We start from the raw sequence: 16,129 nt of genomic DNA, 5'->3' as shown, positions 1-16,129 counted from the left end.
TATCGTCCACAGGAGAAAAGAGAAGGAATAAAAGACTCTAGTAGCTCGATAATTTCGCCTTCCACCAGGCCTCTTCAAGAGCTTTATATAGTTAAAATAAAGCTCTTGAAGAGGCCTGGTGGAAGGCAAAATTATCGAGCTACTAGAGTCTTTTATTCTCTTTTCTCCTGTGGACGATATTGACACACACACATATATTATATACTATGATATATATATATATATATATATATATATATATATATATATATATATATATATAATATATGTATATGTAAACTGCTTCGTTCCATACATGATTATTGCTTCAGAGAGAGAGAGAGAGAGAGAGAGAGAGAGAGAGAGAGAGAGAGAGAGAGAGAGATATAAGGATGGCTTGTTCGAACCAAGCGTAGTTCCTCCTTGCACTGGTCCCCGTGACTGGTCATTCATACATATAATAATTCTTTTTTTTATTCACTATTGTGTTTTCGACCTTGAAGTTAAAATCACTGCATTTACCACCGCCTAGCAAATTGCTTTTGCAAAATGCGCAGTAGTTTTGTATGAATTTATGACCGATTTTTGTTATCTAACTTATTCATTCAATTTATTATTTTATTCAGTCATTCAAGTATTTATTTATTCATTTTTTTATTATTTAATTAAATTATTTTTGAAATGATTTAATAAAATAGTTTTCTCATTTATTTTCTCAATTTTTTATTTCTTCCATTAATTATTAATATTTATTCATTCAATTAGTCAATTTTCAAAATTATTTCTATATTTATTGAATCATTTTAAATTTAATTATTAATCTAAATATCCGTATATTTATTTCGAATTTTTTGCATCAATTAAATTTTTTTTACGAGAATATGGACCCACCCTTATTGTTATTTGTAAGTTATTGATTATTATTATTTCTCTCTCTCTCTCTCTCTCTCTCTCTCTCTCTCTCTCTCTCTCTCTCTCTCTCTCTCTCCAGTATTTTCGTATATAAAACATCACAGCCGCGTATTATCATCATAACTCTTCACAATCGCCCCCCCCCCCCCTTTCCTTCCCCGCACCCTCCCAACCCGAGCCCCACCCTCTTAAGGCCTCGGGTAGGATACCTGCCATCTCCAAATGGTTTCAAATTCGTTTTGAAATTCGAGCTGGGGAATTTAAAAAAAAAAAAATGTCGACCGTTTCAGGTTCTCGGGTGAAAATTCAGGTGTACCATCAACATTGGTGCAAGTAATTAAATCCTCCCGTGCCAATAGGAAATCACCTGCGCACACCTGTCGTCAGTAAACAGCCCCAAATATGCATATGTTGGAGATTATTACATTCCTCTCACCTTTCGACCTGACTACGAATACGTATTTTTGTTAACTTCAGATGAAAATGGAAGATATCCCCTTTTTTGGGAGTCTTTGTACCTTAAAATGTAATGGTTAACTCTATACTTATGTGAGGACTATTGCCTTCTTTCATTAATTATATTTCAAGAAATGCTTTCCTCTGTAACCCATGAATTCCGAAAGGATATGAATTAAGAAATGTGTCTTCAAAGGTTACAGATGATTACGGCCAAATCTCCATGGCTATCGAAATGATGATTCCCCGTTTCAAAACTCTGATATGATTTTGTACACGAATGTCCAAAGAGTTCTTCAGAAGTTAAATCATAGTTTATTGGTTTGGGTAATTAACGTCTTGAAAATGTGCAGTCCTTTAAGGCATATATATATGTGAAATTAAAATTTGAAAAAGCTTAGAATTTGATGCTTTTTTATAAAAGATTGTAGAGATGGAAAAATTATTTTGAGTTTCAAGATAACCGAGGCACGTAAGTGAATTTTCTATTATTTTTTAATTTTCTATTAATTTTCAATATATCTAAGTCTAATAATAAGATCATAAGACAGTTTAGGAGATTAACTTAACTGATTTGATATTCAAATCGGTATAAGTCCATTAAATTTCATCAATACAGTCGTAGATCTGATGGCCATGACATTTTCAGCCAAGCTGATGAGGTGAAGATGACTTAATCATTTGAAGAGGACCAATTGGTTTTCATGTCAGTCAGTGTATCTGGAACTGGGTGCTGTAAAATCTCAGTCATAGCCTTTGCGAGAACCTGACTGGGCTCCTTTTCACCCTCCTACTGCAGATATCCACGAGGGTGCCGAGGGCGAAGGGACGGACAGGACCCTTGGGGCGGAGAAAGGACGCTTCCCTTACAATGTTCTCCTCCTGGCGTCTATGGGACGCAGTGGCTCCAGTTTCCTAGGGGGTCTCCTGACATCCCAATCAAAGACAGTCTACTTCTTCGAACCACTACACGACATAGAAGCCCTGCACCTCCTGACAGAGAAGTCTGCCATGAAGGGCCTCAGAGACATCTTCACCTGTGACATCAAGGACCCGATCCTCTCCACCTTCATCAGGAACCCAAACTTCGTGTTCAAAGAATTCTACAAGCAGTGCGGGCGCCACCAAACCTGCCTGACGGGGGAGGTCATCAACTCCAGATGCAAGAAGAAGTCCGTGAGAGTCGTGAAGACGATCAGGACCAGGGTTGCATGGCTGCAGGCGATTCTTCACGACCCGGAGGTCAATCTGAAGGTCATCCAGCTAGTGAGGGATCCAAGGGCTTCCATCATTTCCGGGTGGGACAGGGGGTGGAATCTTACGGCCGAGAGGGCGTGTGGCTGGCTCACTGAAGATCTTCATAATGGTCTTGAGCTGAAGATAATGTACCCAGAGAAGTGAGTTGCATCATTCAGAAAGCTTAAAAAAAAATCTTACTCTTTCAGTCAGAATGAAATAAAGCTTTTGCTTATTACACCATCAAATTAGTGGAGAGCTGGAGATTTTATTACCAGAACATTACAGGTACATGGCAGTGCGATACGAAGACCTGTGCGATGACCCGTGGGGCTGGGCGAAAAAGATATACTCCTTTCTGGGATACACCGACCTCCCACTTTCCACAAGGAGGTAATCAAACTTCATGAACATTGAGCCACAAATCCCTTTTGATTCGAATTCATTATTCCTTGGTTTAGAAATGAGAGACAGTGACTTTGACTACTCGGCCATCAAGAGTATGAGCGTCATTTTTAAGCTGTACTGTACTCTTATTATGTCACCAGCTTTATGCTATTCTGTCATTTCTCGGTTTGGCATAAATTGGAGGTGATATTCTGCATTTGGTGACTGTCACACACAGTAAAAGTAATTGAGAAATTACATGGATTTAACACTAAGATTCAGAATAGTAAAGGGTACTTTTTAAATATGGCATAAAGTAACGTTTTAAAAAAATATTTTTATATTAATATTCTAACTTCCTTAATTTTACTTATCACGTAAGTAGATTAGTCAGTCAAATATGAAACGCAATACACCTCTTATGAGACATTGTCAAATATAGTAGAACCTTAAAAAAAATAAATTTTTGTTTGTGGCACATACCCACTACATAACATTTGATACGCCACAATTAAAGTTTCAAGGACACGCCAGCCCATCCACATAAATCATGCTACAGATAACTAACTCTATCAATGACAGTAGTACATGACACAGCTTAAATAGATCTTGGTAATTCATATTTTTTATTCTGAAAGGTATTCCTTCTACTTTTTTAAAAGGCCATCTTTATCTTTATATAAAAGTGTGAAGGACACAGTATTATTCTTATTTTTTTTTTTTTTTTTTTATCAGTCAGCCATTTCGACTGGGTGGTTTTTATAGTGTGGGGTTCCGGGATTGCATCCTGCCTCCTTAGGAGTCCATCACTTTTCTCACTATTATTATTATTATTATTATTATTATTATTATTATTATTATTATTATTATTATTATTATTATTATTATTATTATTATTATTATTATTATTACAATTATTATTATTATTAATCAGAAGATTAACGGAATATAGTTCCCCATTGCCAAGGTAATTCAGCCATACACCTGTTAAAAAAAACGTTACCAAGAATATGGCAAAAAAACATCCCACCAAAAAACCCAATGACTAAGAATACTAACCACTGAGGACACCTATTTTGATTATTATCTTTATTCTCTTTATTTTCTTTATTCTCTCTATTTCTCGACAGCTTCCTAAAAAAGTCGACCACAGGCAAGGACAGAAACGACGCCTATGGCACCAAGAGAAACACCAGAAAAATGCCCCAGAAATGGAGATCAGCCATCACAGGCGATCAACTCCAGGTGATCCAAGACGCTTGTGGATCAGTGATCAGTAATATCGGGTTCAGGGTGTTTCAGGATCTGGAATCGGCCAGGAATTATACGGTGCCATTGCACATTAAGTCCGTGAATCCTCTGTTTGCGTACGATAAGCCATCTTGACTGGTGCCTGGCTGGTTGCTAGATGTATAATAAAGTTTAAGATTTTTTAAATAATAAGTAAATTGTTTTCTTATACCTTTGTTTATTAACCGGAAATTAATTCGGCCTAAATTATAATATTCAAGTTATTTGAACTAATATTGTTTATTTTTTAATATTTAATAGCTTCGAGATACGATATCCTTTATTGTAACAGGTAAAAAATTAAATAAAAACTCTGATTGGCTCTATAATAACTAATGGTAAACTAACCAGGTTTAAAATGTAGGATGATAAGTTATTATTATAGTTTACCATACAAATTACGTTTTCTTTCAATTGGAATTATAACATTATAGAACACATTACCCTTCATTATTTAATGGTAAACTTATATAGAAAACTCTTCTAATCCTTTGGTGTAACTATGATAGTTATTATTATTTTAAAGACTTTAAACTGAATTTTATCCGATGCAAATATACTGGAATTGTCTGAAAAAGGTCAGTGAACCTTCATGGTCAGAATAGGTCAAATGTCAAGGAAAAACGAGCAAAAACAAACGTAAATAAGAGCCAATAGAGAAAGTAAAGAATCATTATGTGATTGTGCTGCGCTCTCTCTCTCTCTCTCTCAGTTCATTATGAAAGTAGTTCAACATTTACTGAGGAAAATACGTTCACAAATTACCTCTCTCTCTCTCTCTCTCTCTCTCTCTCTCTCTCTCTCTCTCTCTCTCTCTCTCTCTCTCTCTCTCTCTCTGGATAGTAAATATTACAAACTAATTCCAATAGAATTAAATATGATAAATTAACAACGTGAGATTACGATAATGTAATGAATTACACTTCATGCAAAGTATCAGGAAAGAAATAACCTTTATAATAGAATGGCGTCACATAACCCAAGGTCACACATGAATGACAGAGATTATGGGTACTTATTATAATGGGGATTAGCATTGTCAATACCATTAGCAGATTACCGTCAGCTGGACACGAATTCGCGATTACACAGTAATCCCGTAATCCCCTTTATGGATTAGATTTGCACAGATGGAGACATGTTTTAACACACACACTCTCTCTCTCTCTCTCTCTCTCTCTCTCTCTCTCTCTCTCTCTCTGTCTCTCTCTCTCTCTCTCTCTCCCCCTCTCTCTCTTCTATATATATATCATATATATACACACATATATATACAATATATATATATATATATATATATATATATATATATATATATAGATATATATATATATCATATATATTATACATATATCTATATATATATATATATTATATATATATATATATTTTACATATACATACACACACACACACACACACACACACGCACACACATCAATATAATATATTATTATGATATAAGATACTTATATCTAATTAATAAAATATATTATATATGTATATATATGGACATGTATATTAAAGAAGAAGAGAATAAATTTAAAAAATAATTAGAATAAATATTATAACAGAAATCTCTGAATTGCTCATTCGAGAACCGACCTCATACAACGCCTTCAGCTAATTGCATCTAATTACCTGTGCCCGGCTAATCCCACTTTCCACACACGGAATTCAATTAGCTCAGCATTGCTTTGGAATCTGATTCAAGCATGTGGATTACCTTCATCTGAATTATCATAAATTTTCCCCCTTCACTAAAACGGTGAGTGTGTTTCTCTCTCTCTCTCTCTCTCTCTCTCTCTCTCTCTCTCTCTCTCTCCCTCTCCTCTCTCTTTCTTCCCCGACAATGTTATTTATCTAATATATATTAATGATATGTTCACATGAAGTATACATCCTCTCTCTCTCTCTCTCTTTTCCCCAGACAATGTATTTATCTAATATATATTAATGATATGTTCACATGAAGTATACATCCTCTCTCTCTCTCTCTCTCAGCATACAGGCTTGTAACTAGAAAGCTTTGTCTATTTTGAATTCACAAAATTGTTATCTCCTAAAATTCTATATCAATGGAACCTCATAAAATATATGTATATGTATGTATGTATGTATGTATGTATGTATGTATGTATGTATGTATGTATGTATGTATGTATGTATGTATGTATGTATGTATGTATGTCTTGAACGAGTTTTTAAGGCCAAATGACACTCGTTTAAACATAATGAAACAAACTGCTACTGGCGACTAAACCTACCCTCGTTCGTTGCCGATCATTCTGGAGAGTTGGCTGAAAAGCGAGCTATGCAAATAAATTCCCGAAGTTACAAAAATATAATCTTATTTCCCAAATTAGCTAACATTAAAATGGAATAAAATCAATTAATAAAATGGATTAAAATGAATTAACTCTGACCCCCCAAAAAACGTTAAACTATCGTTTCCTCTCAAAATCATATTTAAGTAAGTACCCCCTCTTATCTCATTATGTCCGACTATTCATAATATTTTAATAAGTCAATAGAAGTCTTAGAGAATCCATTTTTCTATATGGTGACTTCGAATCCATCTGAAATAAAGAGACCATAATTATAACACCACTTTAACCATGAAAGTTAGTTAAAAGGAATGTGTACAGCACCACACTTCTCTTTTTCTAGACCCAATAATTATCACTTCAAAGGTTAACTTTTCAAAGTCATTTCTTACGTTACCTGATTCGATGGATCTGCAACACCTCGCAACACCTCTTCCAGGCATGTTCCACACACTGTCACAAGCAATCAGTGAGTCCTCCCTATTAGCACTTATCCCCCCATAACAAATGTCACTTACTGTTCGTTACGAACACATAACAAACACACCCGGGTGCTCCATGCCCGAAGTCCGTGATCTTCGGAGCGTCATCGACCTCAAAGTGCATTGGTAATCTATCATGTCTGTTTTTTTCATTTCAGCATCTTCGAGGAATCCAGCGCTTGTCTCTAACTGACTTGTCTCTAACCGGAAAAAGCTGAAATTAACAATTCACTACCGTCCCTTTAAGATATGTATGTATGTATGTATGTATGAATGAATGATTTCTTCATAATCTCACAAATTATTATAATAATAATAATACCCGGTTCAGTATTTTTCCCACCAATCACGATACCTTTTGGTAATTCTCTCGTCATTTGTTAATTCACTCTGCTTACATTCGATATTTATCATTCTCTCATTATTTGTTAATTCGTATTACACTTATCCACGGGAAGGAGAAACAGGTAATTACTTTCCCTTTGTGAATAAGCGAGGCACGAGTGAGGTTGATAAATAATGATTAGTTATACGTGGAAAGGTATGATCTGTGCAAATATTGTTTCGTGAATACATTAACTTTAAAAAAAAAAAGAAGTTCGCCAGTTATTGCCAACTGTTGACAGAATATAATTGGCTCTTGAGGAAACTCTGTGAAGATGATTGTCAATGAATAACCTAACTTTAAACAATAGTAAATAAACTATTGAAAAAATAAAAAGCTTGAAAAAATACAATTGAAAAAAATAATAAACTTGAAAAATAATAACCTCGAAAAAATGATAAATATACTTGAAAAAATGATAACTTTAAAAAGATAATATACTTCTGTACCCAAATTGACGAGGAGAGAGAGAGAGAGAGAGAGAGAGAGAGAGAGAGAGAGAGAGAGAGAGAGAGAGAGAGAGACTCCTGCACCTCAGAACTCAAAACAGCCAGACATTGAAAGCCAGTATATGTATGAGTGTGGGTGTGGGTGTGTGTGTAAGGAAGAGAGAGAGAGAGAGAGAGAGAGAGAGAGAGAGAGAGAGAGAGAGAGAGCATTTCCAGCGCATCTTTAACAGCAACAACAACATTCACGGTCTCATATATCATCTCGGGTGACAAAGCGCCTCCCCTATTTTTTCTTCGTGAGAGGAACCTTGAAAGGAATTCGTCCGGATTACATTTCCAGCTCCTCACGTCTTTTAGAGGGATTCCTCACGTCCCCCCCCCCTTCCCTCTCACCTCTCCCCCTCTCCCCTAGACCGTCCTCCTCACTCTCATACCCCTCCTGGGTTCCCTCTCCCTCTCTTGGAACCACTCTACCTCCCTCCTATACCCTACAAAGGCCCCCTACTGATTATGTGAATATGACCCACTCGAAGAATGTCTCCTGTAACATTGACACAAGGGATATATATATATATATATATATATATATATATATATATATATATATATATATATATATATATATATATATATGTATGTATATATATATATATATATATATATATATATATATATATATATATATATATATATATATATATACGTCTGAGCTCGGGCTTTAATAATAACAATAATAATTCAGTTGCGTTGCAACGCTTTTGACAGGACTTGGCTGAACAATTGCACGTGTCTCTCTCTCTGGAAGTTCCAGACCATTCATACGCAGTCCACAATTAGCAACGGGAGCCGCACCTGTTCAATAAGCGCAGAGATATATCGGGAACGGATTCCAGACACAAAGGGAATCGCTCAGGACGAAGAAGAGATTAGGGAAAAATATTCGTAAATCTGACGATATTGTACCTGGGTTTAAATTGCTTGTTCAGGAGAGGGTAGTAATATGAGGAGGAGGAAGGAGGAGGAGGAGGAGGAGGGGAGGAGGAGGAGGAGGAGGAGGAGGAGGAGGAGATTGATTGTTTACGTGTCCAGCAGAATACTGACATCAAACTTACACGTCACTGAAACAAAAAACTAATCATATTCATAATAAAAAAAAAATTTCAGCCCCAAAAAATAAAAATAAAAAGAACGTAGAAAAAAGAAGACGGATAAGATAACAGGAAACTCATCCCTCCTCCTCATTTTCTCTGATTAAAAAAAAAAACCCTTTAGTGTTCTGCTGACAATGAGAGTCGAAGGTGTATCAGAGAAGTGCTTGTGGTCCTCCTGGTCTTAGTGGGACTAATTGGCACCTGCGTGAATGCACAGGTAATGTGGCGCCTGCTTGTTTCTGTCACACACACACATGCACACACACACATACATACATATATATATATATATATATATATATATATATATATATATATATATATATATATATATATATATATATATACATACTATATATATATCCTAGCATTCAGAAAATATTTCTCCTGTCAAAAATCTCACGTTGAAGACACTGTTCGATTTCGAAGTGGATAATAAGACGATCTTTAAAAGTGACCCATGATTCTAACCTTAGCTTAGACAGAAGGCTAGAACAACCTTAAAAATTACCCATAATTCTCACCTTTCCTCAGGCTGATCCGGTGAAGGTGACAGTCTTCGTGGAGACCCTGTGCCCAGACAGTATTGCTTTCGTCTCCAAGCAACTCGGGCCAACATGGGAGAACCTTCGGGAGATCATGCTGGTTGATTTCAACGCCTACGGCAACGTCGAGGTCAGGGAGGTCAAATGTTTGATTAGGTCAAATTTTAAATTATGTCAAATGTTAAGTTAGGTCAAATGTTAAGTTAGGTCAAATCTTAAATTAGGTCATATGTTAAGTAAGATCCAATGTTAAGTTAGGTCAAATCTTAAATTAGGTCATATGTTAAGGTCCAATGTTAAGTTGGGTCAAATGTTAACAAAGTTCAAATGTTAAGTTAGGTCAAATGTTAAATCAGGCCAAAAGTTAAATCAGGTCAAATGTTAAATCAGGTCAGATGATAAATCAGGCCAAATGTTAAATCAGGTGGAATGTTAAATTAGGTCAAATGTTAACTTAGGTCAAATGTTAACTTAGGTCAAATGTAAAAGTAGACCAAATGTTAAATCAGGTCAAATGTTACATTAGGTAAATTGTTAAATTAGGCCAATTGTTGAATAAGGTCAAACGTTAAGTTAGGTCAAATGTTAAAGCAGGTCACATGATAATTTAAGTCAAGTATTGAATTAGGTCAAATGTACAAGATTGTTATGGGTCAGATAAAAAAAAGTCCTCCTAAAGCCTAAGATAAATTCATTGTGAAATTTACCTAAAGTCAATCAAGTCATCTTAAAGTTTCTAAAACTGGAATAACTAAGCTTTAGGTATAATTCCAAGAAGTTGTTGATATGGTAAGAAATGCAATTAAAAATGACATTTACCTCCAAAGACGAGAGAGAAAAGAAAAGATGAAACATAAAAGAGAGGCACTGGGTGCGTGGGAAAAATTAACAGTGGAAAGCGAGATAATAATAATTAACAGATAATGAATGAAAAACAAAAATGGAGTTTGGTACTTGGGAGAAATGAACAGTCGAACAGGTGGTGAGTTAGAATCGTCATCCATTGCAACTTGACTGTTTCGACAAGGTAGATTTTGATCAGTTTTTATCATTCTCTAAAATAATTAGATTTTAATCAGTTTTGATCATTCTCTAAATAAATTAGATTTTAATCAGTTTTGATAATCCTCTAAGACTTTTGATGCAATTTACTGATCATACATAATATTAGCAAGCATAAATAATATTATTCCTACGAGATGTATTGACAAATAATTCTCTAAAATAACTAAGACGTTTGATACAATTTACTAATTATACATGAATATTAGCAAGCATCAATTATATAATTACTACGAGATGTATTGATAAAAATGAAGTTATGAAGGGATTGATTAAATAGATATGAATTTCTCCAAGTTATTTTCTATATACTGTAATCATCAAAGGTCCTGCCCTCCTACAGGAGACTCCCGTGGGCGAAGGGTACGAATTCAGCTGTCAGCACGGGTCGGAGGAATGCCACGGGAACATGGTGGTAGAATGCGCCCGAAAGTACATTGATAACCCGGACACTTTTGTGGATTTCAGTATCTGTCTTATGAGTTCGATTTTCCCACCTGTAGTAGGCGAGATTGTAAGTGGTTTTTATTTCTCCTCCTCCTCCTCCTCCTCCTCCTCCTCCTCCTGAACGCCAGATTTATCAGCTAAATGATTATCATTTATTTTGATAAATATTATTCCTATTTTTGGACAACTCAAAAAAAAATAAAACGCTTTTAAAACTATACATCGACAATTTCTCGTCTTCATCGTGCTACGAACGTCCCACCTCTCTCTCTCTCTCTCTCTCTCTCTCTCTCTCTCTCTCTCTCTCTCTCTCTCTCTCTCTCTCTCTTTACTGTCGCGCATTATTATCAGTCAGTCTCGAACCAGTTTATCAAACTAATATATTTTTTATTACATTTTATGTCTGGTAAGTCTCTCTCTATCTTCGTTTATAAATCTACTTACACATTTATTTATTTATTTATTTATTTATTTATTTATTTATTTATTTATTTTATTTTATTTATTTATTTATTTATCAGTAAACTGGGAGAAATAAATAAACAATACAGTTGATAATGAGTTCAAAAGCTAATGGCTGCTTCATCTGAAGTTGGCTTCGACAAGCACTTCCCTTAATGGATGGGAGACTATGGGATTAGTGCAAACGTTTTACACACACACGCACACACAGATCTGAGAGAGAGAGAGAGGAGAGAGAGAAGAGAGAGAGAGAGAGAGAGAGAGAGAGAGAGAGAGATAGAGAGAGAGAGAGAGAGATCATTAATATCCACAATTGAAATGGAAACAGACCATATAGAAGATGAATATAGATAAATAAAATTTCTAATGTGTTGATACAGAATAAAGAATAAGTGAATATTTAATATGATTAAAAACGAATTTTTGAAATATTAAAAAAATATATATAAATGTATCAAAATTAAAATATGAGAAAATGAAAGTTAAAAATTAAAAATTAAAAATAAAGACAAATATTTTTTCGGGGGGTATCTGTCCCTCCAGGAACTTATTATCTTAATGCAATCTGGCCGGACCAAGATTACATTAAAACGAAAATATAGTGGATTACTTGGCATAAGCGTTGTGGGGAAACTCAATTCTTTTGGCTGACCAAGGAAAACACACTTCAATTTGGGGTATTTTACCCCCGAAAGAAAAATATATTTGGACCCCTGAAAAATATCTAAAATGTGTGAAATCGGTTTATTAAGTAAATTTCGTCAGGAAATATATATATATATATATATATATATATATATATATATATTATATATATATATAATAATAATATATATATATATATATATATATATATATATATATATATATGTATATATATAATAATATATATATATATATATATATATCTATATATATATATATATATATATATATATTTATATCTATATGTATATATATATATATATATATATATATATATATATATATATATAGATATATATATATATCTATATATATATATATCTATATATATATATATTATATATCTATATATATATATATATATATATATATATATATTATATATATATATATACAAGAGGATTTTACTTCTTGTGGATGTATCCCATTTACTTAGAGGTACGACATAGTACCCTGCTTCTGCCCTTATATATATATATATATATATATATATATATTATATATATATATTATATATATAATATATATATATATATATATATATATATATATGTAATAATATATATATATATATATATATATATATATATATATATATATATATATATACATAAATTGTCAAGGTATAAAGAAAATTTTGTATAACAATACAGATTGAAAAACATAAATGAAAAAATTCCTATTTCATCATACATCTGGCGCCAACACATTCCAATATTCCTATACCTTTGATAAAACGAGAAATATATCACTAGGAATTAATGTAGTTATTCCCAATAAAAAAAACTTATTTAGTGAAAAATGATAAAAATATATTTCAAGAAAAAAACTTTTTTTATTCAAATTCATTCAGAGATACGTAAAATCGACTGAACGTATAAAAATATCGAAGATTATCATAATTTTTAATTATATCTTGTTTTTTTTTCTGGACCGGAAGTCCCTGTCATATTAACTTAAAAAATATGTTTCTCTAGACGTGAATAATGTCTTTCTGGGGAAAAACATTACTCACGTCTGGAAGAGCTTTTTTTATTATTATTATTATTTTCAGCAAATGCGACAGGTCAGCCTGATAAGCAGTTTGGATAAGGTCTTTCTTTTATATTTATTATTATTTTTAAATGAAGGGGGAACTTGTTCGTGGGTTGGAGAATTTGTTTTTTTTTATTATTTTTTTTTAGATATGCCACCGAGCCAAACCTGACACGAAGATAAATGGATAACGCAAGGTGAAGTTTTTTTATTTTATTTTTTATATATACCTGATTTTTCTTTCTCATTAGATAAGGCCAAAGAAGTTCTGGTGGGTTTTCCCTTATGTCAAAAGAGGGTTCAATACTCTCTCTCTCTCTCTCTCTCTCTCTCTCTCTCTCTCTCTCTCTCTCTCTCTCTCCATATTTTTTCAGTTTCATTAGATAAACCCAAAGTCCTGCTGTGATTTTTCTTTGACAAAAGAGGGGGCTATTGATACTCTCTCTCTCTCCTCTCTCTCTCTCTCTCTCCTCTCTCTCTCTCTCTCTCTCTCAAAACGAGGCTTACTCTATAGTAGCATATACCCAACTTACCTAAATGAGCTTAAGATGCAATAAAAATATAATAAATATATTACAGCTAATTAAAAAATTGATTTTGTTCCTTCAAATTCAAAAATAAAAAAACAATAAATAGAATTAATTTTTCTAATAAACATAAATATAGATAATGAATTAATTTTTCTCTCAAAAACATAAATAAATTAGAATTCACTTAGACCTCAATTTTTTTTTCTCTCAAAAGCAAATAATAAAAGAATTTAAATTCTTTTTCCCTCAATTTTTTTTTTAAACTTTACCTTAATCAGTGCGCCGCCCATGTGGGCGTGGCCTGGTCGCCGATCGACGCATGCGCAGGCTCAGTGGAAGGTCAGCAATTACTCCATGAGAGCGGGGTCAGGCAGAACTCACTGGACCCCGTGCCCGACTACATACCCTGGATCATTATAAATGACGTAGGTATTGATTTTTCTTTCGGGCATCATCGTATGCACAATGAAATTTTAATATGTAGTTTAGTCATTGTAGCTTGTAATGAATTACACTAAGTCATTACAATGACCCGTGCCCAATTACGTACCCTGGATCATTATAAATGATGTGGGTATTGATTTCTCTTTGGGGTATCAGCGTACACACAATGAAGTCATTGAAATATCCAGTTGAGTCATTGTAGCTTGTGACGAGTTAATAAATTTTAATTTGGGGTATCATCATATGTACAATGAACTCGTTGTAATATCCAGTTGAGTCATTGTAGCTTGTGATGAGTTAATATATTTCACTGTGAGGTATCATCATATGTATAATGAGGTCATTGTAATATCCAGTTGAGTCATAGTAGCTTTTAATGAATTTACACTAGGATATTTATGATTAACTTGTTTTTAAATAATATATTTTATTTCCACAGGTTTTCACCCAAGAACATTTGGACGAAGCCCAGACTGACCTCACTGGCCTAGTCTGCCGGACATACCAGGGGACACCGCCCCCCATTTGCCAATTGTAAATGGGCATTCAATAGAAAAATAATGTTTGGGGAAAAAGGCCTTTTGGAATTCATATCAAATTCAGATTTAATCTCCAGAGGTCAAATAATTTCTCTTTAAATTTGTCAGTAATTGGAGTTAAATTGGTCTTTCTCAATTTTTTTTTGAAAGTCAAATTGTGTCGTGCATTATTGGCTAGTAAAGAATTAACCTACAGCCTTTATTGATTTATCCTAGAATGTACTGCTTCTTTGACTCGTGTGTTTGTTTACTGATAGATATGTACCGTCTACTGAGGTATATGTACCATCTGCTGATAGATATGTACCGTTCTCTGACAGATATGTACCATCTACTGAATGGTATGTACCGTCTAATGACATATGTACTATCTACTGAGGTATATGTACCATCTACTGAATAGTATGTACCGTCAAATAACATATGTACCATCTACTGAATGGTATGTAGCGTGTAATGACATTTGTACTGTCTACTGAGGTATATGTACCATCTACTGAATGGTAGTATCGTGACAGATATGTGCTATCTACTGATAGATATGCACCATCTACATACATATTTGCCGTCATATGCGCCGTTTACTGACAGATATGTACTGTCTACTAATAGATATGTACCATCAACTGACATAGTATATGCACCATCTACTGCGGTAAATATACCGTTTTGCTGACAGATATGCACCATCTATTAATAGACATGTACCGTATACTGACAGATATACACCATCTGATGACATATGCACAGTCTACTGGGGTATACGTAATGTCCACCGACAGATATATATACCGTATACTGACGGATCCGCACAGTCTACTGAAATGATATTATATACACACAGTCTGACAGGTATCCAAATTAAAACGGGGCAAGAAATAGACGTCCCATAATCAGGAGACAATTAGCAGCTAAATAAACACTTAATTGAGTGTGTGAAGGATTCTTCGGCGTCTTCGAAAGGCCAGATGAATTATTCACCGAGGTACGAGTCGCTAATGGCGTTAAAAGGTCAGATGGTCAATGTATATAGATATAGATATATATACATATATATATAAACTGAACTCATATTTTGATACGAAGATTACCAATATCCCAACATTACAGCTTACAAAAAGGAATAAAAAACTATTTAAAAAAATGTAATAAAGAAAAGAATGAAATTATTATATAAGAAATTGAACTCAATATTTTTCCTTCGATCAGGAGCCCAGGAGATTAATTTTTGGGAGAGCTACGTGTATTGTTATAGATAGATGGAAAGATTAGTGGTTCATTGTTAGTGATAATCACAGTTTGCTTT

At 33.7% G+C, this 16,129-nt stretch overlaps 2 protein-coding genes across 3 annotated transcripts in view; both read left to right on the top strand.

Annotated features, from left to right (window-relative positions):
* The window catches only part of LOC135207842 (carbohydrate sulfotransferase 3-like), an 11,031-nt gene extending 6,634 nt beyond the window's left edge, over positions 1-4,397 (top strand). For both annotated transcript variants that reach the window (XM_064239702.1, XM_064239703.1), the window contains exons 3-5: positions 2,147-2,744; positions 2,872-2,976; positions 4,101-4,397. In XM_064239702.1, coding sequence (XP_064095772.1) covers positions 2,147-2,744; positions 2,872-2,976; positions 4,101-4,356 — 959 coding nt within the window. In that variant the 3' untranslated portion in view covers positions 4,357-4,397. The remainder of the gene's footprint in view (positions 1-2,146; positions 2,745-2,871; positions 2,977-4,100) is intronic.
* A 4,768-nt stretch (positions 4,398-9,165) lies between these two features.
* LOC135207841 (gamma-interferon-inducible lysosomal thiol reductase-like) lies at positions 9,166-15,018 on the top strand. Its single transcript, XM_064239701.1, has 5 exons — positions 9,166-9,271; positions 9,589-9,729; positions 11,005-11,175; positions 14,119-14,265; positions 14,724-15,018. Exons 2-5 carry the CDS (start codon positions 9,694-9,696, stop codon positions 14,820-14,822), a joined length of 453 nt encoding a protein of 150 aa, XP_064095771.1. The 5' UTR covers positions 9,166-9,271; positions 9,589-9,693; the 3' UTR covers positions 14,823-15,018.
* The last annotated feature ends 1,111 nt before the right edge of the window (positions 15,019-16,129 follow it).

The sequence above is a fragment of the Macrobrachium nipponense genome, chromosome 34 (assembly GCF_015104395.2).
Source record: "Macrobrachium nipponense isolate FS-2020 chromosome 34, ASM1510439v2, whole genome shotgun sequence".
Taxonomy (NCBI): Eukaryota; Metazoa; Arthropoda; class Malacostraca; order Decapoda; family Palaemonidae; genus Macrobrachium; species Macrobrachium nipponense.
Note: the sequence above shows the minus strand (reverse complement) of the source record. Positions and strands in the feature narration are given on the sequence as shown.